The sequence below is a fragment of the Leptosomus discolor genome, chromosome Z (assembly GCF_034619465.1).
Source record: "Leptosomus discolor isolate bLepDis1 chromosome Z, bLepDis1.hap2, whole genome shotgun sequence".
Lineage (NCBI taxonomy): Eukaryota > Metazoa > Chordata > Aves > Leptosomiformes > Leptosomidae > Leptosomus > Leptosomus discolor.
This window is the reverse complement of record NC_141419.1, coordinates 89,515,218-89,538,074: the sequence shown is the minus strand read 5'-3', so window position 1 is coordinate 89,538,074 and position 22,857 is coordinate 89,515,218. Positions and strand designations below refer to the sequence as shown.

At 51.2% G+C, this 22,857-nt stretch overlaps 1 protein-coding gene across 1 annotated transcript; it reads left to right on the top strand.

Moving 5' to 3' along the window:
* Nucleotides 1-511: 511 nt before the first annotated feature.
* Nucleotides 512-19,971, top strand: PSTPIP2 (proline-serine-threonine phosphatase interacting protein 2). Its single transcript, XM_086479483.1, has 15 exons — nucleotides 512-545; nucleotides 8,521-8,621; nucleotides 10,487-10,564; nucleotides 11,502-11,536; nucleotides 13,163-13,269; nucleotides 13,964-14,026; nucleotides 14,483-14,581; nucleotides 14,776-14,821; nucleotides 15,177-15,256; nucleotides 16,851-16,949; nucleotides 17,469-17,565; nucleotides 17,873-17,954; nucleotides 18,998-19,032; nucleotides 19,565-19,622; nucleotides 19,820-19,971. Exons 1-14 carry the CDS (start codon nucleotides 513-515, stop codon nucleotides 19,612-19,614), a joined length of 1,005 nt encoding a protein of 334 aa, XP_086335609.1. The 5' UTR covers nucleotide 512; the 3' UTR covers nucleotides 19,615-19,622; nucleotides 19,820-19,971.
* Nucleotides 19,972-22,857: the final 2,886 nt, after the last annotated feature.

Here is a 22,857-nt window from a genome sequence, read left to right as displayed (position 1 = left end):
TCTCTGCTTTCATCTTACTCAAGAACTGCTCAGAGGTCGCTCACCCCGCCTCTCGTCTCGGGCAGTGTCTCCTAATCAACTAAGGAGAAGCGCAGGACGGGTATGGTGAAACCTTCCCAAAATATTCCGGCAACCCATGGCCCAGCCAGGTGGAGGAGGTGCTGCGGGGTTGCACGGGCACGGCTGTGCTGCTCACCCTTCGCTCCGTGTGTTTCCTTTGGGAAGCCGTGCGGGTCCGTCGGGTTTGGCATCACGAGTGGGTTCCTCCCCGCGAGGCCGTGCCTTGCACCCCCACTGGTGCCACCCACCCGCAGCGGCGTGCCCCCATCCCCCAAACCCGCTGTGGACCCGTAAGGGCACAGCGAAGCTCCCCGCAGCAAGTGGGGTGGATGTCACCGTGTGTTTTGGAGGGGATGATGGGGACTGGGTGGGGACAGCGTGCCGTGGGGTGGGACGGGCGGGACGGGGCGGTGCTGGGAGCAGCGGCAGCAGCGGAGCTCGGTGGCGGCAGCATGCGGGAGGCACGGTTCAGGGACCACTTCTGGGTGAGCGGGGGGGCACGGTGAACTGGGGGGGGAGCGGGGACAGGACCCAGCAGGAGCCTCGGGGGGTGTGGATGTCCCAGCTGGAGGCAGGGGACCACAGCTGGATGCGGCGGGATCACCCTTTCCTGGTTAGAGTTGGCTCCAAAGCCGCCTTCGTGGTCCTGGGGTGCCGTTGCTGAAGGCTGGGAGCATCCATCCCCCGGCAGGCACTGCTCATCCACGCGTGTCCTGAGAGCTGTGGCTGTGCAGCCTGCCGCGTGCAGCCCAAATACACCCCGGCGAGCTGCCGCTGCCAGGCTGGAAGACGTCAGGCTGAGGGTCTGAGAATATCAATTGGCCACCGGTGAACTACTCGGAGACACCACGGCCAAAAAAAAAAGGATCCTTTGGTGCCGAGCTAATCCCGGACCAGCAGCGAGCCCTTTGGTGTGCTGCTGCTGAGCTGTGGAGGAAAAGCCACGGTTCAAGGAAAGCCACAATTTACTCTTTTCAGTGTGAACTGTGCTTTTGGGAAAGGAGAAGTGCTGAGTAGCCACTTATCTGCTGCAGAGCATCGGCGTGGTGGCTTCTCAGTTCCTCTTGGTGTGCGGGTCTTTGTTCCAGGTATTGGCAAGCAGGAAATAGATGACAAAATTTCGGCTGTCTGGACTCAAAAATCCCCATCTGTGAATAGCACTCGGGATTTCCCAGGTGATGCCTGGGAAGCAGCTCCCATATTGCAGGACAGGGGAAAGGCTCCTGGGCCCCAGGAGAGGTGGGCACTGGGTTTGGGGCTCCTGCGTGTCGTCAAATGAGGGGGGTAAGTGCAGAGCACCGGGCTTGCCCAGCACCACTAGCTGGCGTAGCGATGCCAAATACGTAAATCCCACATTGGTATCGAACCTGGCTTGGAAAATAAAGCCAGCTTTGCACCTGGCAGCCGTTTCTCAGCTTTTTGTCGCCCAAGAAATTTCCACGGTGTTCCCTTTGCTTTGCAAATGTGCCGGAGGGGAGGCATGCGAGGATGGTGGGAGCATCCCCCAGGCTGGGGGGAATAACTGTGATGCCAGGAGAGCCGAGTAGACGTGGTTGGTCGTGCTTCAGTGGATTGAAGAAGAGGTCCTCGCTGCGGGGCTGGCTTTGGCTAGCGCTGCGGGGTTTGTTCCTCTCCCACTGAGAGCTTTTTTGAAGGAGCAGGCTCAGTGGGAGAAAATACAGGGGCAGGAGCTGCCCCAAGCCCTGAAGGCAAGGAAGAGCTGGGACATTGCTCATTCCTGCCCAGTCTTTTTTAATAGCAAACTCATCTTTTTACCGGATAATCCTCTTTCTGAGCCCAAAACTATTGGTGTTGCCAGGGATTTTGCTTGGCTTTTTCCTTTCCGAAACCTACGTGCTTCAACTCCCCCCTGACTGATGCGCCTGGAGCAGGCAGCTGGGGCGGAGGTTGGAGGGGAGCGTGATGGATGTGACTCAGTGGAGAGATCGAGGCCCTGCTGCGGTTGTTTGCTGCCCATGGAAAAGGCCGGTACCACCCCAGGCATTCTCCACGCCACGTACTGGTGACTGTGCGTCAGCTGCGAGGGCTGGGGAGGGTGGGGTGGGGAAACGAGAGATTGGCAGAAAACCCTCAAATTTAGACAAGGTGCAGAGGGCTGCTCGTTGAGCTTTGGTTTGCTGTTAAGTGCTGTGAGACAGCGTGAACTTCCTCCTGCAATTTTTCCTCTCAAATTACTTCGCTTAAGACAAAGCAAGTGATTTCACGGTGGTCAGGACAGTCTGGTGGGAAAAGGGAGACTTTGGGAGGTCTCTAGGGAAAGGGTGATCCCATTGACGGGACAAAGTCTAAAAAAATAACCAAACTCCCCAAAAGCTTAGCCGGTTTTGGTACCACGCCTTCCATCTCTGAAACACGGCTGGTTGTGAATGGTGACCGCCGAATTTCTCGGGGGGGGGGTGGGGGGGTGTAAGCTGCAGCCTCCCCTCGCTTTGCCACAGCAGCGAGGCTGTGCCTCAGGCCTCATCTGGGGGCTGATTTAGCTTTAAAAGGTTCTGGTTTCTCCGGTGGGGTGTGCGTCTCCATCTTCTCCTGCACTGGAACCTGGTCCCAGCCAAAGTCCGTGGTGTGAGGCCTCTGATGCGCTGCGTTGCGAAAGCACACCACACCCTTGCTCTCTGCCTTCGAGTTTGCTCGTGCTCTCAGGCATCTCAGCACAAGATGATAAATTCCCCTAAATGAAGGGGTTTGCTCTTTCGCGTCCTACCTACCGCAGCTCTTGCTCGCCCAGGGGCCGAAGCCCGGAGATGCCCAAAGCTGCACGGGCATTGCCCCGAATGCCCCCGCTGGTGCGGCGCTCCCTCCCGCAGCCTGTGCCGCCTTGCAGCCGCCTGCCAAGGAGCTGTGCAAAAATAAAAGTACGCCAAAGACCGTGTTTGTTTCCTCTTGCCCGGCCTGTAGCAATTGCCGCGAGTTGAGCAAGCACGGGGTTTTGTTTTCGTTTGTTTTTGCAACCTGCTGTTCTGTCACTAGATGAGGTCTCTTCTTTCACTTTAATTATTTTCTCGGTACGTGCCTGGTTCTCCCCAAGCTCGTCCTTGCAGAGTATTTCGGGTAACCCAACAGCGAAGCTTTGGGTCTCAGCAGAGCACTTTGGTCCTCTGAAACTACGTGAGAAAAACAGGAATGATGATAATGCCTAAAAAACGCTTTAAGTCTGATCTATTGGCTAACATCTTGCGCCTTGGAGAGTGGGTTTTTTTAGTAATTTTCCATTTAATGAGACAAAACCATTGGGTTTTGTACATTGCAGTGTGTTACAGTAAAAAGAAGCATTTGGCAAAACATTAAAAAAATGAGCAAATAACACTGAAGACTGAGACCTGCTGACTTTCACTGTGGTTGGTCTGGTCAAGAGACTTTTGAAAGTCAGACTTGGGTATCTCAATCTTTTAGGCACTCTCAAATACTTCTTTGTCACGCCAAGACCAAGCGACGCTGCTAAAGCAGTCCACGGCTCAGGCAAGCCACCTGCACCAAAAGCTGCGCTGGCCTATTTAATTTTCTAACAAAGCGAAGTATCTAAAAACACCTATTTACCCCCCAGCGCATAGGAAAGAGCTACTGCATCTCTTTTTGCAATGGAACAAACGAAGCGTGGGGGGAAAAGAAACGCTTTGCAGAGCAAGGGAGCACCGCTGTCCGCAAAGGAACTGACGATTCCTCCCCGCTGGCCCCGTACCACGGGTTACGGATGGTATTTTGCTCACGGCCGTGACCAGCTGTACTGCTTCTTCATGGCCATGACTTTTTCTTCAGCCTTGTGAGGCTGGCCGGGGATAAACTCCTTTTTTTTTCTGAAAAGGATGGGGGATGGGGAGCAGGGGGATGCCAGGCCTCGGCTTCTGGGTTCATTCCCCAGCTGCTGACTCGTGATGTGACGCTGGCTGGGCCATTTCACTTCCCCTTAGCCCTGCTTGTCCTTCTCTAGATGGGGACTGGCTTGGCCGAGTCTATCAGCGGTGTTACAAAATCCTCAGGTCATCGTTTGGAAGGAGCCAGGTGGGGGTTGTGGGAAAAAGTAATGGCGTCGAGGCGGGTTGGCCCACTGCTTTCTGTGCCTCTGGGATGAGCAGGGTAGGTGTGTCAGTGTCGGAGAAGGAAACTTCAAGGCGAAAATGATTAACCAAAAAGCTGCTTTTTTTGCAGGATGCTGGTCTCAGGCGGGTAAATTTGCAGCGAGTCCTGTTCCTCCCTGCGATGAGTTTTGTCTGTCCCGTTGTACCCACCTGGTGATGGGATGGGGAGGAATCGCAGCCTCTTGTGGCATCTGCTTTCCTCACCCTGCTCCCTGCAGGCGTCAGTGCAAGCATTTTTCATGGTCTCAGCAACCTCTACAAGACCCTGAGTGATTTTGAGGCTGTACTGGCTGTGAGCAAGAATAGCACAGCTATTTGTTGTTGCCCAGTGTTTCTGACTACCGAAACAGTCATCCAGCTTCTGCTGTGTTTCTGTAAGCAGATAAGGCTGAGGAGAGGTACTAAGAGCTCTCCATAAATAAAGATATTTAAAGAGGTGGTCTGTGAGCAGTGCAGTGCCCCTAACCTTTAATTTTTGGGAAGCTTGGGACAGAGTGCTTGGGGGTAGGAAGGCTCTGCAGGGGGACCTGGACAGGCTGGATCGATGGGCCAAGGCCAATGCTCTGAGGTTCAACAAGGCCAAGTGCCGGGTCCTGCCCTTGGGTCACCACAACCCCAGCAGCGCTACAGGCTGGGGAGGAGCGGCTGGAGAGCTGCCCGGCGGGAAAGGCCCTGGGGGTGCTGGTTGACAGCCGGCTGGACATGAGCCGGCAGTGTGCCCAGGTGGCCAAGAAGGCCAACAGCCTCCTGGCCTGTGTCAGCCATGGTGCGGCCAGCAGGAGCAGGGAGGGGATCGTGCCCCTGTACTGGGCACTGGTGAGGCCGCCCCTCGAATGGTGGGTGCAGTTTTGGGCCCCTCACTGCAAGAAGGACACGGAGGTGCTGGAGCGTGTCCAGAGAAGGGCAGCGGAGCTGGTGAAGGGTCTGGAGCACAGGTCTGGTGAGGAGCGGCTGAGGGAGCTGGGGGTGTTCAGCCTGGAGAAGAGGAGGCTGAGGGGAGACCTGATTGCTCTCTGCAACTGCCTGAGAGGAGGCTGTGGTGAGGTGGGGTCAGTCTGTTCTCCCAAGGAACAAGTGATAGGACAAGTGGAAAAGGCCTCAAGTCGTGCCAGGGAAGATTTAGATTGGACATTAGGAAAATTTTCTTCACCGAGAAGGTTGTCAAGCCCTGGAACAGGCTGCGCAGGGAGGTGGCGGTGTCACCATCCCTCAAGGTGTTTAAAGGACGTGTAGATGTGGTGTTTAGCGACACAGTTTAGTGGTGGACTTGGCAATGCTGGGTTAACAGATGGGCTCAATGATCTTAAAGGTCTTTTCCAACCTAAACGATTCTATGATTCTCCTATGACTTCTTAGGGTGTGTGTCTGGAGGCGGTTTTCCATGTAAAGTGGGGTACAAGATGGAACTGTCAAACTCAGCAGCTTGCCTTTTAGCCGTGAGTCACACAGGGTCATAACGTGACTTCAGATCCCCACTAGAGCATTTTAGCCCCTCTTTGGGCTAAAAGTTAAAAAAGAAACGTCCCAAATCATCACAACAAGCACAGAAATTCCTTTTCCTCGTCGAGTCCATCGGGAGGATGACGCAAACCCAGGCAGCAGATCAGGAAGGTGGGGCACGTCGTGCTGAGTCCCTCAGGCTTGGGAAACATCAGCTGCTGCTTTGTCACCTTGAAATCATCTGTTTGTGGTTTCCATGGGCTTGTCCTCTAAATAACATGGGGGCTCAGAGCTCTGCCCAGTGGGGAGGACCAGGACAACTGCGTGCTGCAGGCTTGGAGGATGCTCGTCCTCCCGCATCCCTCTCGTCGGGGAGGGCTTGGTGCAACTCCCCATCCTCCATAGCTGTCTTTAGTTTATTATGTCTTTAAATCTTGTCCTCTGCACCCATCGTTCTGTGCTTGCTCTGTTGCCCTTCCTCTTTCATTGCTCCCTGCCAGCCCTGCCTCTGGGACATCCCACAGGCAGTCACGCTGGTCCTTTTTCTTCTTTCCATGCCAAAAGGCTCTTGTGAAGGCTGGTTTCATGGCATACAACCCTGCCTTCCGGGCCAGGAGCTCCTCCTGCTCGGAAGAAGCTCTTTTGGAAACCTCCACGGTCTCTGTTATCACCCCTGTTTCATATAACACCTTGCACTGTGAGGTCTGGTCCTGCCTTGGGAATATGTACGTGCCTCAGGAAATTACACACGTGCTGGATTTAAACCCTTCTACTGGAGGATGGAGAGTTATGAAACAAAGAGCTTAGTGCACATTTTTGGTGGATGCTCCCAATATTTCTCCCGGGATTTCTGCCCAGTGCAGCGAGCCCAAGTGTCCCAGGCAGCCGAGCAGGACGCAGGAGCCTTCGGGTGCCCCCTGACATGCAGCGATGCGGGTCTGACCGCTCCGTCCTGCTCGGGCTTGCAGTGACTGACAGTCGTTCTCTACATCCATTTTATTTCCTTTGAAACCGAGGATAGGAAGTCAAGTTAGGATGTTCTTGGGTTTTGCAACTCTCGTGAAGACCGACTTCAGTGCAAGCGCGTTTCCTTTTTCACAGACCCGATTAGCAAAGACGCGACGCAAACCAAGAGCTGGTTATGGGTTTACCACCGACAACGGCATTTTAGCGGGACCTTTGTGCTTTGTAAAGAAACAGAAACTACTTTGGTTTCTGCTTAGGTCCTGCTCCACAGTCCTCTCTTCTCATGCATGCTACGGATGGAGCAAAGCTGGTCTGGCATACCTGTTTTTTTCCTTCAGGTCCCACTCTACCAGATCTCTGCTTCACTTCTGGCTTTCTGGCCGCTGACATTCATGTCCTTGACTCCTTAGGGAAGTCCACACAATTAAATCCTTCATTTATCACAAATACCGGCCCTGTTCCTCCTCATTTCTTGCACCAGGTACAAACTCCTGAGAAATCCCCCCTTCTGCTGCCCACACTTTTCATGCCAGTTCTCTGCATACTCTCATCCTGGCTTTGAATTTCCTGAACCTCTTTGTCCTGCCATTATTCTTCTTCAAGCTTCTTGATAACTGTTTGTGGCTTTTGCTTCCTTTTCCTGAGTTTCATATCTGCTTCTACCATTTGTTCCTTTCTGTAGCCTCTTTCCCTATGTTTTTTTGCTCCCATACGTGCTGTTTTACGCAACACCAACTGGCCCTCTTTGCAGAAGACGACAGGTTGCACCTTCTGCTCAGCTCCCTGCATCTACTTTGGGCTTCTTCTAGAGAAGGAGAGCTCATGGTCAAAGAATTCCTCTTTGTCTTATCATAGCACTTAGGAGCCCTGCTCTTGGCCCAGGTCTCCAGGGTGGTAAATTCTCAGCAGTCATAGGGCAAGAATAAATTTTTAGTCCTAAGATGCTTCAAGGTATGGGTATGAGGAAAGAATTGGGTAGTTAGTCAGCCTTCATCCAGCCCACCAACATCATTGGTGCATGTATCTTCCTTTTTTTTCTTTTTTTGATAAGAATCAGTACAATACCATTTTTAAGAAGTAATTTGAAGGAAAGCACTGATCCTTCAGAAGTCTGAAGTGTGAGTGGTGCTGCAGGGCTGAGAGCACTGGCTTGGAAGACGGGACTTGACTCCACGGGTGGTAGAAGCAGGACCTCTCCATGTCTGTGACGTTCGGTGGGGAGTGAAGAAGCTAGCCCTGTGTGGTGTGTTGGAGGGCGTACAGCAGTGGTGGGGGAGGACCTGGTACTTAGGGAAATGATCTTTGCAGTGGTGTTTTGAATTGATGTGTGGGACAGTGTCGCTTTTTGCAAGGCCAAAGTGAAGGCTGTTGCAGCAGCGGTCATTGGGTGCATCCATACATTACTGCCAGGGCAGTGAGACAAACCCGTAGCTCAGCGATCCCGTGCGGAAGCGTCTGATAAATTCACCTCCAGCCCAGACACAGGCTCCTACAGCCAGACGTCAGGGTGATGCCCAGAACAGTGCAAGTCAACGCTATCCGAGATCCATCTCTGTGTCTGCAGAAACTGGGAAGAACAGTAGTAAGGCACACTATATCTAGAGATTTGGAGGGTTTTTAGTGTTTGATTTCATTCAGTTAGAGCTGCCAGCTAAGCCCCTAGGAGGAGATGCCATGTGCCGTGGGGCCAGCTGTGCTTAGGCTGCGGGGGAGCAATAGGATGTGGTAGGACTGAGCTCTTCAGATTTCTGAAAGTCACAGGAGTGCCTTGTCCCGAATTGCTACCGTTGGTCTCATTCTGGAGCCTCTCCCACCCCTAAAAGAAAAAAATCTTGTTTCATAAAGAGGCACTTGCACACTTGCTCCCACTGAACCATTGCTTGCATAAATGCCGCTGGAGGTGGCCGTGGCCGTGGCCTGAGCTGATGAGGATGTGACCCTGTTCTTGTGTTTTCAGAGTACGGATCTGACGAGCACAGTTGGCTACGACAGCATCATTCAACATCTGAATGACGGCAGGAAGAACTGCAAAGAGTTTGAAGACTTTTTGAAGGAAAGGTACGGAGCTGCCTTTGAAAACGGGTTAGGTTGAACCTGGGAAGTGAGGCAGTGGCACTAGTTCTACTCCTTGCATTCCCAGTTTGGTTTGTGTCCGCTGTGTTAAAAAACTTTTGATTTTTGACTGATGAGGAACGTGTTTTCTTACATTGCTCTTTCCTCGCACGGCTGGCGCTGTGCTATGGAGTCCGTGCCCAGGGATCCTCAGCTGCGAGGCAGCGATGGTGCCCAGAGCTTGATGCTCACATCTTGAAGTGTCTGTTAAAAAGAAAGAGGGATCAGGAGCAGTTTAATAATTCAGTCTTACATGTTGCCAGACTTCTGTACTGATGCGTTTGCAGCCGTTGGTGGCCTGCCCAGGCCACATGCTCTCCTGTGAAGTTCACCTTGCAGTTCAGCTTGCAGAAGATCAGGTGAAGACCTTGTCATAGGAGAGGCACAGCTTTGTCCTGCATTTGTCTTTGTACATTATGCACAGCCCACAGATTTTATGTTAAAAAGAAGGAGTAGCATTAGATAACGCATTTATTAACCAGAGGATATGACCAAAGTAGAGGTTCCGTGGCTACAAAGGCACAACTGGGAAGGCCTGGCCATGTATTCTGACTTTATGGTTCGCCTGGTTAACAACGGCTAAATATGGAGTGCGTTGTAGGACAACCTTGAATTAATGTAATTTTGGTATTGAGAACTGGAGAAAACAAACCTCTGAATATAAGACTTGGCACAAAACAGCCTGGAAACATATGTAGTGAGGATGAAGAGGAGGACAACCTGTGGATAAAAGTGTCTAATGCACCTACAGCCTAGCCAAGGCTGTAATCCCCTGTTCCAGGAAAAATTGGGCTTTCCAGCTGGCCGAGGAGCCATTTGCTGAACCCTGCGATCCGTGTCCCAGTCATCCATGGGATGAGGCACGGGGCAACGGAGAGAGTGCAAAAAGCCTCCTCCACACCCTGTGCCCCGTTCCTCTCTGCTGTTGAAGGAGATGTAGGTTCCCACCAACGTGTCTAGCCAGGAGGAGATTAGAGGCTGGACCTGGACTTGCTGCCGGCACCCCTCTCTCAACATGGCACAGTTCTCCATGTAGAGCACGGCTGTTACATGGTTCCAGCCACGGAGATCATGCTTGTTGGATTCAATGCTTTGTCTCAAAAGGAAGTTCATGGGAATATTCTTAGATAGAGGAAAAAAAAAAAATCAGTGTATAATCTTATTTTTTTTCCATTTCCCTACAAGCTTTTGAAGTTTTTTAAGGAGTTAAGTTAGGTGAACGCCACTGCCAAACTCTAGAAACCAGCAACACAGGCACCTGCGTTAGAGATACAGGCATTTTAGGAAGCTATTCATTTTATCCAGTAGACTTTCTAATGCAAGCCTGCAGCAGTACTTGTTTCTCTCCACGGACTGCAGACAGCTTGGGTGGCTTGCCCAGATGGAGATACCTACATTTGACCAAGCAATTCCAGCCCTGGTTGTCCACACAGATTTCAAAGCAACTGCAGCAAGCTGGTTGTTCTTAGACCGCAACACATTGGCTTTCTTCTCTCCACTCTTTCTTCCAAGAGGGGAGGACAATATGATATCTTAAAGTCCTCCATCTCCTGTGGAAGTGGTCCTTGCACTCATTGCCCGTGGGGAAAGCAATGCCTCAGGACCACAGACAGGGCAAAACAAAGTGTTTTCACTAGAAAGGCTTTTAGGTAACTGCAAACAAGAAGTCTTCCTTCAGCCACCTGTCCACAGTTGGTTTGCAGCAGGCCAGAAGACAGTGAGGGCGTTAAGAGCGTGTCTTGGCCTCTGCTGCAAGCAAGTATCAGTTTCTGAAATGAGAACTTCCTCCCATGTCTCTCTTTCCTCAACAGGGCAATCATAGAAGAAAAATATGGCAAAGAACTCATCAACTTGTCAAAGAAGAAGCCCTGTGGGCAGACAGAGCTGAAGTAAGTTCACAGTCTTGTGTGCGTGTTTTGCTTTTATGGGTGTCCTTACCTGAAGCAACAAAGGAAGAGGAGAAGGTAGGAGGCTGTGAGAGACAAAGCAGTGTTAAAATGTGACTGGGACTCTACCAGAAGATGATCTGAAATCGGACTTGTGAATGAATGGTGCACAGTTGGGTTGGCCTTTGCTGATAAACGAGTTGGACTCCACCAAGTTCCCACCAGCTGTAGACTAACCAAAGCATCATAGATGCTCAGGCGCTATGTGGGCTGAAGGTTCAGCAGAGGGCCAAGGATCTTGAGACCTTGGGTTCTCTCCTGACTGTTTTTGCGGCCAGAGGGAAGTACAGGTACTTCTTTTATTCAAACCATGCAAGTCTTCAAGGCCCAGCATGTTACAGCTATGGCTGATGCGGTTGGCTCCATGAGTGGGTCTCCATTTTCCTAGTGACCATTGGCACCTTCTGCTTCCTGCTTCTATACCCTATACACGCCCAGTCTGATATTCTCTGATAATTTATTTACAGTTTCATACTGAGGCGTCGCATAAAATGTTTCTGAAATCATTATTGTACAATATTAATAGGGAGAAAAGTATCCTACGTGTCCAACCGCTGGCCAATCCACCATGTAGAAGGTGTTCGTATGTCCCAAATGACACTTTTAGGAGGTTTCCTGAAACATTTGTTGTGAAAGTCAGGATTTTTAATAGCATCCATTGTTCAGAAAGATGTAAAGCTGATCTCAAACCAAGTGAGCTGTGTTATACTCACCAAGAGGGAAAAAGCCAGAGGTGTAAAGAGGGTAAATAAACCTGCGTTGAGCTTCTTTGGCCAGCGTCAAGTGAGGGATTTGCTATCCGGTTTGGGAGAGGTGCTCTGCTGATGCCTGTGCCTGGCCATGCTTTCCCACTCTTTTTAATGCTCTGCCTGTTTTTCAGCACGCTGAAAAGATCCCTGGATGTTTTCAAGCAACGTGAGTAATTCTTCTTCTTCGTGTTTGTCAGGACACTTGGCAGCACCAAAGCCTGCAGGCAACTGCTTGGGAAGAAAATAGCAGAGAAACCTCCAAAACAGTGCGATGCTGGGGTCAGACACCGGCTGTCCTGCTCGCCCAGCTAGGTTCAGTGTGCAGGGTTTGGGACAGAGCGCTCCAGGGCACGGGTGGGAGAGGAGACCCACGGGGCATCCCTTTGGGGATCTCTCGGGCTTTTGGGGCTGGCTGCAGCTCAGAAGTCGTGCTTGTGTTGTAAATCAGAAGCTTGGCATAGGAAGCTCAACTGGAGTTTGTTGGACTGGCACGCCTTGCCTTCTTCACATACATTCCCGGTGCAGTAATTTGCACCTCAAATGCTGGGGGCAGTTTTGGGCCCCTCCCTGCAAGAAGGACATTGAGGTGCTGGAGCGTGTCCAGAGAAGGGCAGCGAAGCTGGTGAAGGGTCTGGAGAACAGGTCTGGTGAGGAGCGGCTGAGGGAACTGGGGGTGTTCAGCCTGGAGAAGAGGAGGCTGAGGGGAGACCTGATCGCTCTCTGCAGCTGCCCTGAAAGGAGGCTGTGGTGAGGTGGGGTCGGTCTGTTCTCCCAAGGAACAAGCGACAGGACGAGAGGGAATGGCCTGAAGTCGTGCCAGGAGAGGTTTAGATTGGACATTAGAAGAATTTCTTCACTGACAGGGTGGTCAAGCACTGGAACAGGCTGCCCAGGGAAGCGGTGGTGTCACCATCCCTGGAGGTGTTTACAAGACGTGTAGATGTGGTGTTCAGGGACATGGTTTAGTGGTGGCCTTGGCAGCGCTGGGTTAACGGTTGGACTTGATGATCTTAAGGTTCTTTTCTGACCTAAATGATTCTATGATTCTGATCAGACCATCTAAAAGGCTTTGGCCACCTCACATTGTCCTTTCATTGCCACATGTCACAGCCCACCGGGCTACAGGCACCCAGCATCCATACCTCGAGAGCTGGCACTCTGCTATCCTGTGCTGAGTCCACCCTCTGCCCTAGCCAGGTTTGTCTGCTGCCTTGTCCCTGGGTGGACCTCCCTAACGAGGGTCTGCCCTTGCAGCAGCTGACTATTGATAGCTGTGGGTTTGAAACACCTCTGGGGGTTGAATCCTGAGCTACAGTTTGGCTTAGCTCCCTTGATGAGCTTGCTGGGGTTGTGTTTCACAGTATGGCCACCCAACGTCAGTAAGCTTTTTTTAGCATCAGTTTTTCTGTGCCCCAAGTTGTTTGTCTGCTAGCCTGGGACAACACTTCCTTTCAGACAGTTGCTTCAGGGTGTGATGTGTTGAAATGTGCCTGAATTCGTCTGGATGAGGGGGAGATGTGACCGTGCTTGTTTGAACAACTTCTCTGGATATGAGTTTTCTTAAACTGAAGGGCAGGCCCAGCAGGACGGGTCCTGAATAGCTCCTTACATAGGCAGGCACTGCTTGGAGGCTGCTTCAAAACTGCTGCTGCTTTTATGTGTTTCTGCAAGGGGATGTATGACGTGGGGTCTTCGGGTCAGTCTGACGTCAGCTACAACAGTTGATTTGAGCAACAGAGTCTTTTTAGGATTACGTATATATATATAGATATTTGATTTTTTTTCTTTGCAGAGGTAGACAAGGTGGGGCAAGGTCACATCCAACTGGCGCAAACCCTTCGGGAGGAAGCAAAGAAAATGGAGGACTTCAGGGAAAAGCAAAAACTGCATCGGAAAAAGGTCAGGCACCGTGGGAGCAAGCGTCTTCCCCACAAGGTGTCGATCCTCTGCTGCTCCCGGCTGGTGTCTCCCGCCGTGCTCCAGCCCCCTCCGTGCCCCCGGCACCTACCGCTGCCGGGAAGTCCCGAGCTTCTTCTTAAGTGTTGCAACCGTGTTGGTGAACTGTGCGGCAACCTCCAACTTCCTTCTTCTCACTGCCGCGTCTTCTCCTTTGGGCAACTTCTGGGGCCAGCGATAGCTAGGGCTCAGCTCCAGGGACACCAGCCTCAACCAGGAATGTTTTTAAAGCATCTATATAGTCCTGTATGATCTCCATAGGGTCTTCTAAAATTGGCAAGCCTTTTAACTTCTTCTGGCTTCAGAGTCCTCTGTCTGGAAAATGAGAGAAAACTGCTGGAACCAGGGGCTGGTTTGGACCTAGCAGAGGGGACTGGGCTTTCCAATTTTGCCAGGCCCTATGGAGATGATACAGTACTATTTGTTTCTCAGATTTCACTTGTACAACTCCTTTGCATACACATATCTAAGTGGAGGCATAGATAGAAGCACAAAAGATGGATTTTGTGAAGATGCTTTGGGTGGACGAAGGTCCTTAAATCCATCTTAGCCTGGTCCATGCCTCTTCCTTTCCTAAGTCCATCCTGGAGCTTTGACAGTCAGTGATGTGCTGACTCTGGGTCTGTTGTCTTCACAGATAGAGCTGATAATGGAGGCGATCCACAAAAACAGGAATTTGCAATACAAGAAGACCATGGAGGTAAAGCAAACTTGCTGCTGCTTCTTGGCACATGGGTTAATGCTGCTAACACGCACATGCACAGTGCTGCGGCAGACTTAAATATGAGGGTCTTCCTCCTCTGCTGCAACTCTGTACGTCGTGTCTGCATGAGCGGTACGCAGGGGTGTGCTCAGAAAACCTAGAGTACACCAGACACACAGCTGGGGGTAGCCTTGCAGGGTTGGATACGAATGGTTTAGAGGCCGTGGGCTTGATTGCCACGAGATTTTCACCCCAAATGAAGAGCGCCTTGTCTTGTAAGGTTGGTTTTGCCCAAGCAGCAGGGCATCTGGGGCCTTGCACGCCACCCCCTGCTCTGCTGGCAGCCTGCGCCCGCCCCTCCACTCGCAGGCTGTGCTTCCCTCCTCCCTCGTGAGCTGTATTGGTATCTCGTCGCTCGCTGACGCACTCCTGCCCCGTTGGTGGCTCTCCTAGGCCAAGCGTCTCTACGAGCAGCGCTGCAGGGACAAGGACGAGGCTGAGCAGGCTGTGCACCGCAACGCAAACCTGGTGACGCAGAAGCAGCAGGAGAAGGTACGGAGAGGCGGGTGGCTGTGGGGCGGGGGGAGAAAGGGGCGTCTTTCCTTGCAGCTCGCCTGCCCCACGGCTCTGGGCTTTGGGGTGAGATGGGAGGGCTGGCGATGTTCCCTGGTGGGGCTTTGGTGCCACCGGTGATGCACCACAGCTCTTCACGACTTTTCGTTTCTCTTCTCTCCCATTTTTGGCAGCTGTTCCTGAAGCTGGCTCAGACGAAATCGGCCCTGGAGGACTCCGGTGAGCATGGAGATGCAGTATTTGGAGGGCGAGGGGAGCATTCCCTGGGGCAGGGTGTTGTGCAGCAACGCCACGGCTCTTGGGCGAGCTCAGGTCAGGCATGGCTCCTCTGGAACACGTGCTGCAGGTGGACACCCACCCTGGAGAAGCCTGCATGGCCCCACCAAGGCTGCTCCCATGGCACTACCCTTTGCCTTGCTGTGTGGCTCTGTGTCCCCTTGCAGTGCCCACCCATAGCCAAGCTCACACATCACTGCTGCTTTCTCCCTGACATCCCAGCCATTTCAGGCTTCACCTTCCAGCAAAAGTTTATTTAATTAATGCTAATCAGATGGTGATGTGATTTCTCTTGCAGACAGGAGCTACCAGCAGAACGTTACCACGCTAGAGAAGATCCGGGAAGAATGGCAGAAAGAGCACATCAAAGCTTGTGAGGTAAATGTCCCGAAACACCTTGATGTGTCAGCGCGGTCCTCTGGATGTCCGTCCCTTGCTGCAGAGGTCAGGGATGGCGCAGATTTGCCCTCTCTGTATTACCCTGGCAGTGAAGCAGCAGGACGTGTTGCAGCAGCCAACCCTGCGTGTGTCTCACATTTGGCTTCTGGATTCAACGTCCCACTACTTTGAGGTTTCCCCTCTTTTTTTTTTTTTTTAAATTTTTATTTTTTCTTCCACGAACTTTTAAAATTGACAGAGTCAATGCAATCAGTAGCGACACTTTTGCCCATTACTTGCCTGCACGTTTGGTGGGGCCATCGTCTCGAACAGTCATGGTCATGGTCACCTCTGCACATGTGGCGACTCAAGGCCAATGTGTGTTATAGCTGTAACACCACACAGCAGACTCTGAAACTCTGAAAGACTTTAAATGACTTTGCAGCAGAGGCTGGTGGTGGGCTGGGGAGGCAGGCTGGGTGAAGCCATCCCCACGCACCAGGAGCCCTTCGCCTTGTATCTCATGGACCGCGTGGTAGTGTGGGAAACCCTCCGAGTAGTTTTATCAACCTAAAGCAGACTGTCTCATAGCGAAGTGGTCTAGCAAAGATTTCTAGCATACGCTGGGGAAGTCCAGAGCTGGTGGCGAGAGGACTGTGCAGTGGCTCTGCTGCTGACCTGTGTCTTGCAGCCACCTGTGATCTATGACTGAGGGACGGACAGGGACTGCAGAGATACAGGTTTTATCCCACGTCTGCTGCAAGCTTGTGAAAGGTCTTCCCATCCCCAGCCACACCAATCCCTTCCCAAGCTATTTCTCCTCAGGCCTCTGTTCTACTTTTTCCTTTTGAAATGGCATTTTCTGTCTGTTTTGTGTGGCGTGTCTCCGTGCTGGTGTGCGTTTGGTGTCTGGGCTCTCCAGAAACCTCTCTGATGGTGGGGCATGGGAAGCAGTAGTTTCAGTTCCACGGATGGATCACGTGGGGGTTTTCCCCTCTGTGTGTTGCAAAGGTCATAACTGATAACAAATGCACATGTACACTTGGGATAAAAGGTTATCTTTCACGGTAATGTGTAAAGGCATGTGAAATTGAGGTACACCAGATGGCAGATTTCAAAAGACGAGTTTAAACCTGCTTGGAAAGGGGCTGGGCAGGAAAGAGGGAGAACAGCAACCAGTCAATGCACCCCTGTGTCCATATAACACCCCAGTGTTTTTTTATTGCTCCATACCTGTGGGAGTGAAGTGAGACGGGACTGCAGGACCACGGGGTGCCTAGGGAACGTGCACTACCTTTAGGGAGCTGGCCAGAGGTAGCAGTGTGCCAGCTAACCCCTTGCACATCAGCCCTGCAGGCCTTCCCGAGCTTAACACTCATCTTTGAAATACCTGGTTGCGTAGAGGGATGGTTTCTTCTCTGGATGAGCTGGAGGACTTGTGGTTTCCGTGTTTCCTGCAGAAGACCAACACCACCTGCTCCTCGCTGAGGACAGTTGTCTTTGTAGTGGTACTTGGGGATGAGAAGCAATCAGGATGAAGGAGATTTGCTCTCATTTTAAAGATGTTAGGGCTGTTTTGTCTGTGTCGTTTCAGTTCTTTGAGACTCAGGAGTGTGAGCGGATCAACTACTTCCGCAATGCCCTCTGGCTTCACGTCAACCAGCTCTCCCAGGACTGCGTCCAGAACGATGAGGTGTGTCAAATGACAATCTTCATTTTTCTGTTTGGAAAGCAGAACCCAATTTGCTTTCCTGTGCGCTGAGCTGTGTTATGTCTGAGTTGGGCTGTAGCCTTTGATCGGCCACCAGACACCAGCATGAGTGTGCAGGCAGAAGGTTTTGGCCAGAGGTCTTGCAGGTGAGGTTTCTTCTTGGATTCCCATATTTTTTGAGGGTGGTGAAACCCTGGCACAGGCTGCCCAGAGAGGTGGTGGATGCCCCATCCCTGGGAACATCCCAGGTCAGGCTGGATGGGGCTCTGAGCAGCCTGATCCAGTGGAAGATGTCCCTGCTCGCTGCAGGGGGTTGCACTAGATGGCCTCTGAAGGGCCCTTCCAGCCCAAACCAGCCTGTGATTCTGTGATTCCCCTACTGTTGAAGCTTGTGTCCTGGTTGAGCACTGGGCTTTCACCCCATGTGCGACAAACGATTGGAAAAAATTCTCTTGTTTTCTGATCTGATGTATAAAAATGCTTTTTATTTCCCTTTTGCAGAAATACGAGGAAATCCGCAGGAGTTTAGAAATGTGCAGCATTGAGAAGGATGTGGATTTTTTTGTAAATCTACGCAAAACTGGAAGTTTGGCCCCAGGTAAGAGCTCAGTACAACCCCATGAAGTAGTGCTGACTACCTTGTACTTTTCATGGAGCTGCTGCTCTGATCAGCATCAGTTTGGACGCCAAAAACATTGATTTTGCAACATCCCTCCCTTCATTCACTGGCATGCAGCACTAGCCTCTTATCACCAGCCCCTGAAGATAATCCCCCCCTTCTGTAACTTTTAATTTCCTGATTAGGCATTTTCCCAGAGCTGGAGAAAGACTTAGCAGCTGAATGGTATGACAGGTGGTTTACAGCTATAAAAGGTCTGTACTTTACTATCGTTAACTCTTCCTAGCTCCTGTTGTTTATGAAAACTACTATAATGCACAGAGAAATGCAACTGCTGTGAGAAGTCCAGTTCCTGTACCTATATCAAGGTAAGGGACATAATATCTACAATTGCAATTGCTATTGCAAATGATGCTCTCCCCCTGAAAAAAAAAAAAAGCATATTTAATTGCTTTCAGTCTATTGGAGGCTTGAGTTAGGAGTATTAGAGGAAAATATTTCCCATGCTATGTAGTCCATCACTTTCTACAGCAAGAGTTATTCCAATGTGCTGCCATTTGAGGACACCCTCAAGCCCAGTCAAAAGTTTTTTGCTCCCCTTTTTGGAGTAATTTCTCCATTCTTATGGTTGGGAACCTTATTCTGAAAGTGCTTGTGGTGAGGGTCTGCTCATTTTCTCTTGTACCAAGCCTGTTCCAGAAGTCTTTTGCACGGAGGTGAGGGGCTGCCATGCTCTGACATCAAGTCTGGGGAATACTGAATGTCATGTCTTGGTCTCTTTGGGAACTATCTGAGCTCCCTTCTAGAGCAGCCTTTGATACCAGATTGAAACCTTCTGGGCTTCCTTGCATGGTTCTCCGTGTGGTCTGTCTATCTTGGGAGAGATGGATCAGTTAAAAGCGTGCGTGGGCAGAGGGAGGAACAGCAGAGCCGAATTCACTCTTCTGGGACAGAAGACGGGCAGGGATTCCAGGGTGAAAGATGCTTCTGCCAGGGGGGAAGATGAGGATTCAGGGCTGAAGACTGTTGCTAAAGATGAGTGTGCCACTTTAGCCGTCACACTGGGAGAGGAGTCATGTCCAATTATGTCTTCCTGATGTCTCACTCTGGGTATAGGTATGTAGAAAGGCATGCCCTGAGGCTCACTTGTCAATGTTTCCCCGACATAGTGCTTTTTGGTTACTTTTTCCTCTCCCGCACCGTATCCTCTTCAGGCCCCAGGTTTGCCAAGCAGGCTGTTGGTGGTGAGCCCACCATGACATGCTATGGTATCAGGTCTCCATGAAGCCCGGGCTGGCCAAACCTCTTGCACTCCCACCAGCTCTGGGAGGGCAGCTGGGGAGCGCAGAGCCAGGGCAATGGGAGTCCTGAGGCCATGCAGATTCTCAGCTCTGTGTTTCCGTCTGTGCAGGAGGGGACCTCTACCCACCCCGACCAGCACGCCAGGTGAGATACTTGCTTTATGGGGTTTCTGGCCACACAGAGGAAGTCTCTGCTTTTGTTCTCCCTCATCAGAGCATGAGCTTTAGCTCCCTAAAGGGATTGCTTCAGGTGAAGCTCCTACTCTAAGTCTGGTCCCCACTGAAAGACGCTGGGAAGTTGGGCACTGACTTTGGAGGCAAGGTTTCACCCAGCAGAAGTTCTGATCAAAAACCTGTGTGTTGGCATTTCTGAAGCTTAAGGATGTCTGAGCTTGGGATGCCACCAGTCTCTGCAGTTTGGGCCTTTCTCTGCTTCAACAGCACGAGCTCTATCATTCCCAGTGCCACTTCAGTGATGGGAGACCGCAGCAGGACTTGGTAAAATGAGGTCCTGCTCTGGCTTTTTGGCAAATCAAGTCATTTCTTTCTTTGAGCATCATTCACCCTTGCCTCCCATCCCTTTAACAAGGGTGGCCAGTGCGTGGTGTTTGTGTCCTGTACAGAGGCTTGCAACGAGCCCTTCCCAGGAGCAGACCTAATTTTTTTTTGCATTTCAGGTGAGCCCGATTACGCCACAATTGACGGCTACAGCTTGATACACCGCTAACAGCCACAGTAAGTACTCGCATTTGATGAAGGAAGGATTTAATATGAGATGCAGCTACACAGAGAAGGGGCAGTGGAAGAAGAAAGGCCACTGGTTAAGGGATGACACGTTGAGGTGACCGACTGGGAGTGGTGATCCTGTCAGCCCTCCCATCGCTTGCCTGAGCTGGAGCTGTGGTTTAGACGCTGTTGATCCTGTTCTGTAGGTTCTCCAGGCAGAAGACACTGTTGGTCTGGCCAGCGTGGCAGAGGTGGTGTTTCCAGTTACTCCCAGCCACAGAGCGCTGCAGTGCTTCTCCGTTTTAAGAAAGTATTTGAGGACTCTGATAATTATTTGTACGTTCAGAAAGTGCCTACTAAAAATCCGTGCCTTTGATCAGCAAACTCCTTCGATGGATGTGGCGGATTAAGGGGCACGGACTCTGATTGGGGATAAACCGAAGACCTTTATTGTTTGCTACAGCATCATTATATACATTTCTCTGCTCGTACACGCACCACTAAGCAAGCTGTGATTGATGTACAGGCACTGTCCAACCGCCACTACCACTAACCCTGTTGGCTGCTGTCCTGCAGGCTTGGGCTCCTCTCGTGTCTAACCTGTTTTCTTCCCTGTTCTCTTCCTTTGATCTTGTTCAAGGCTCAGGGCAGGAGCTGCCTGAATCCTGTTAACTCTTTCCATCCCTTCTCTCCTCGTTCCTCCTCAGATGGATATCCCACCTTCATGCTCAGGGAAAGAAAAGGAATATAAGCGATGGACCCAGACACACAGGCATTCTGTGTCACAAGTAGTTTTTGATCTGAAGTTCTTCTAAAGCACAGCCAGCTGGGAGAGGCGGGAGCCTCCCACTCCCCAGATAACTAAGAAGTCATATGTGTCTAGGGGAGTGCTGCACGATGCTTTGGGCACGCTGGCTGGTGTTCAGGGCATATGTATCCCACTCAGATCCCAGGTTACGCTTTTGCCTGTTTCTAAAGTCTTTCATTAATGGGGATTAAACTTGTAATTTAGGTTTAATTTTGGCCGTGTCTCTCAGGGAGCTTACTTAGAGGAGCACCAGCGGTTACACCACGTGTCTGGCTTAGCTGTAGATGTGCTCCAGGCTTAAGCACTACTGGAAGCTGATTTCCATCTTGCCTGGTGTGGCAGCCCGCAGCACAGCTACCTAACGAGAGGCTGTGCCGCACTGCACAGCGTCGTTGAGAATCTGAAGAAAATCGGTCAGTTCTTCCAACCGCCTCTCTGATGAGGGGCTTGTGGTTTTTTAGGTTCATGGTATAGCTTGTAGGCTCTGGAGACCCCCATTTGATTAACTTCTGGGAATCCCTAAACTTCAGGCTTGTTCTGACTGCGCACCACTGGAAATAAACTCAGCTACAAATGCAGGGCTGGAGCCTTGAAACTCGTTTTCTGACCAGGACTCCTCAAAGTTTGTGCCCTTTTTATTACTGTATGTATGATTATGGCTTTGATTCAGAAGCTCAGATGCCTCAGGGCTGCTGGTCTCTCTGCAGTCCCTGTGTGCAGTGTTGCTTAACAGCTCCTCAGTGCCTCACTGGACACAGAGACACGGGACATGGGGATCTGCACACAATTTAGCTGCCTAAACCTGGTGCCACATGACTTAACTTTGGAGCAACAGGAGTTCCTAGTTGTATGATGTTCTTCAAGCTGAATGTGCATGACTTCGGTGCGTGCCTAAGCCCACCAGTCCTCGGGGCTTTTACTGTATTTCCTTGTGCAGAGAAGATGACGGTGAGCTTTTACATCTGTCCTGCTGCATTATAACGAACTGTGCAAAGTGCATAGCTGTCCTATTTTTATTTCTGAAAGACCAAGTGTACAAATATTCTTCTGAAGGAGCCTGTTGTAGTCTTAGTTCTTTAAATACACATTTTAAAAGTAAGTTTTGAGACTCGCATCCTGGATATATGTTTTTTTTAAAAAGGTTGTCACATACACTTTCTGCTGGGGCAGGGGCTGATAGACCTTCTGTCATGGGTTGGGGCTGGGCCGGCCACTAACGAATGACAGACGCTCTCTGTTAATCCCTCTCCCCTCCCAAAAGGGAAAAGGAGAGAGAACAAAAGGAGAGAGACTTTATGGTTTGGAAAAAAAACCTAAAACAGCTTTAATGAAACAATAACAATAAAAGAAAAGATAATAATAAGAATAAGGGAATAATGAAATATCTACAACATGTACAAATCGATACAACACCAATACTGAACCCAACTCCCCCCACCCCGATGACAACACGTCCCCACCACGCTGCGGGGCTGGCACTGGGGCAGTCCCAGGCTGGACTGGGCAGCAGACAGGGACGGGATGCAGGAGCTGGACTCAGGCCCTGGATTCAGGGACGCACGGGTCGGGATTGACGACAGAAGGACAGACAGAGCCCTCCTCAGGTGTCGGCCATCGAAGGAGAGAGATTGACCCTGGTGCCCCCTCAGCTTTCCACTGACCGTGCCGTCCGTGGGGTGGAACACTCTGTGGGTCAGGTTTGGGTCCCCTGTCCGGTTCGCTCCTCCCTGCAGGGGCGGCCTTTTTCGGGCTGGGGACCCTTTTCCCTCCCGCACCCCAACACGGGTACAAGACTCAGCAGTGACCTCGGTCGCTCCAAGAACCAGTCCCAGCCAGGGCCTCTCTGCATCCCGTTCCTTGGTGCTGGCTGTGACCATCAGGGGTTGGCACTGCTGGAGCAGTCCCTGGCTGGGGAAACGTGCTGCTGGTTCAGACAGTGCTGTTAGTTAGAGGAGACTTGACTGAAAAGTTAAAGCACTAAAACAGAATTAGTTCTGGTTTAGCCCAAACCAGGACACCTTCAAAGCACTCTAGGATGTTCAGGTGGTGTGAGTTGCCTCTCCTGGAAGGAAGCCTACAAGAGCATAGCCTTGCTCAGCCTTTATTTCAGTGCTTGCTCAGTACCAGCTGTGGGAGAGAATACCCCAAGGAAGGCTGGCAAGAGAACAAGTACTTGAGATTAGCCGTGAACTGCAGACCAACTGTGGCTGTTTTCCCTAGAAAAGTATCTATCTACAATACATTGCACCACTTCTTTATTGGCATTTTTCACAATAGATGGTGTTTGGGTTTTCTGGATGCGGAGGACCCCAATGAGGCTGAAACGTGGCTTGCACATTCACTAAATACACAGAAGTTATCCCAAAATAGCGGTGCTGGTTCTGAATACACCAGCTGTTGGAATAGACCTAAAGCCAAGCAAACCCTGGCTTGGAA

Excerpts from the sequence above, each read along its gene's own strand:
- PSTPIP2 (XM_086479483.1), top strand. The coding sequence starts at position 513 with ATGCGGGAGGCACGGTTCAGGGACCACTTCTGG. Across the intron at positions 8,622-10,486 it reads GAAGACTTTTTGAAGGAAAG|GGCAATCATAGAAGAAAAAT; the intron begins GTACGGAGCTGC and ends TTTCCTCAACAG. Across the intron at positions 14,822-15,176 it reads ATCGGCCCTGGAGGACTCCG|ACAGGAGCTACCAGCAGAAC; the intron begins GTGAGCATGGAG and ends TTTCTCTTGCAG.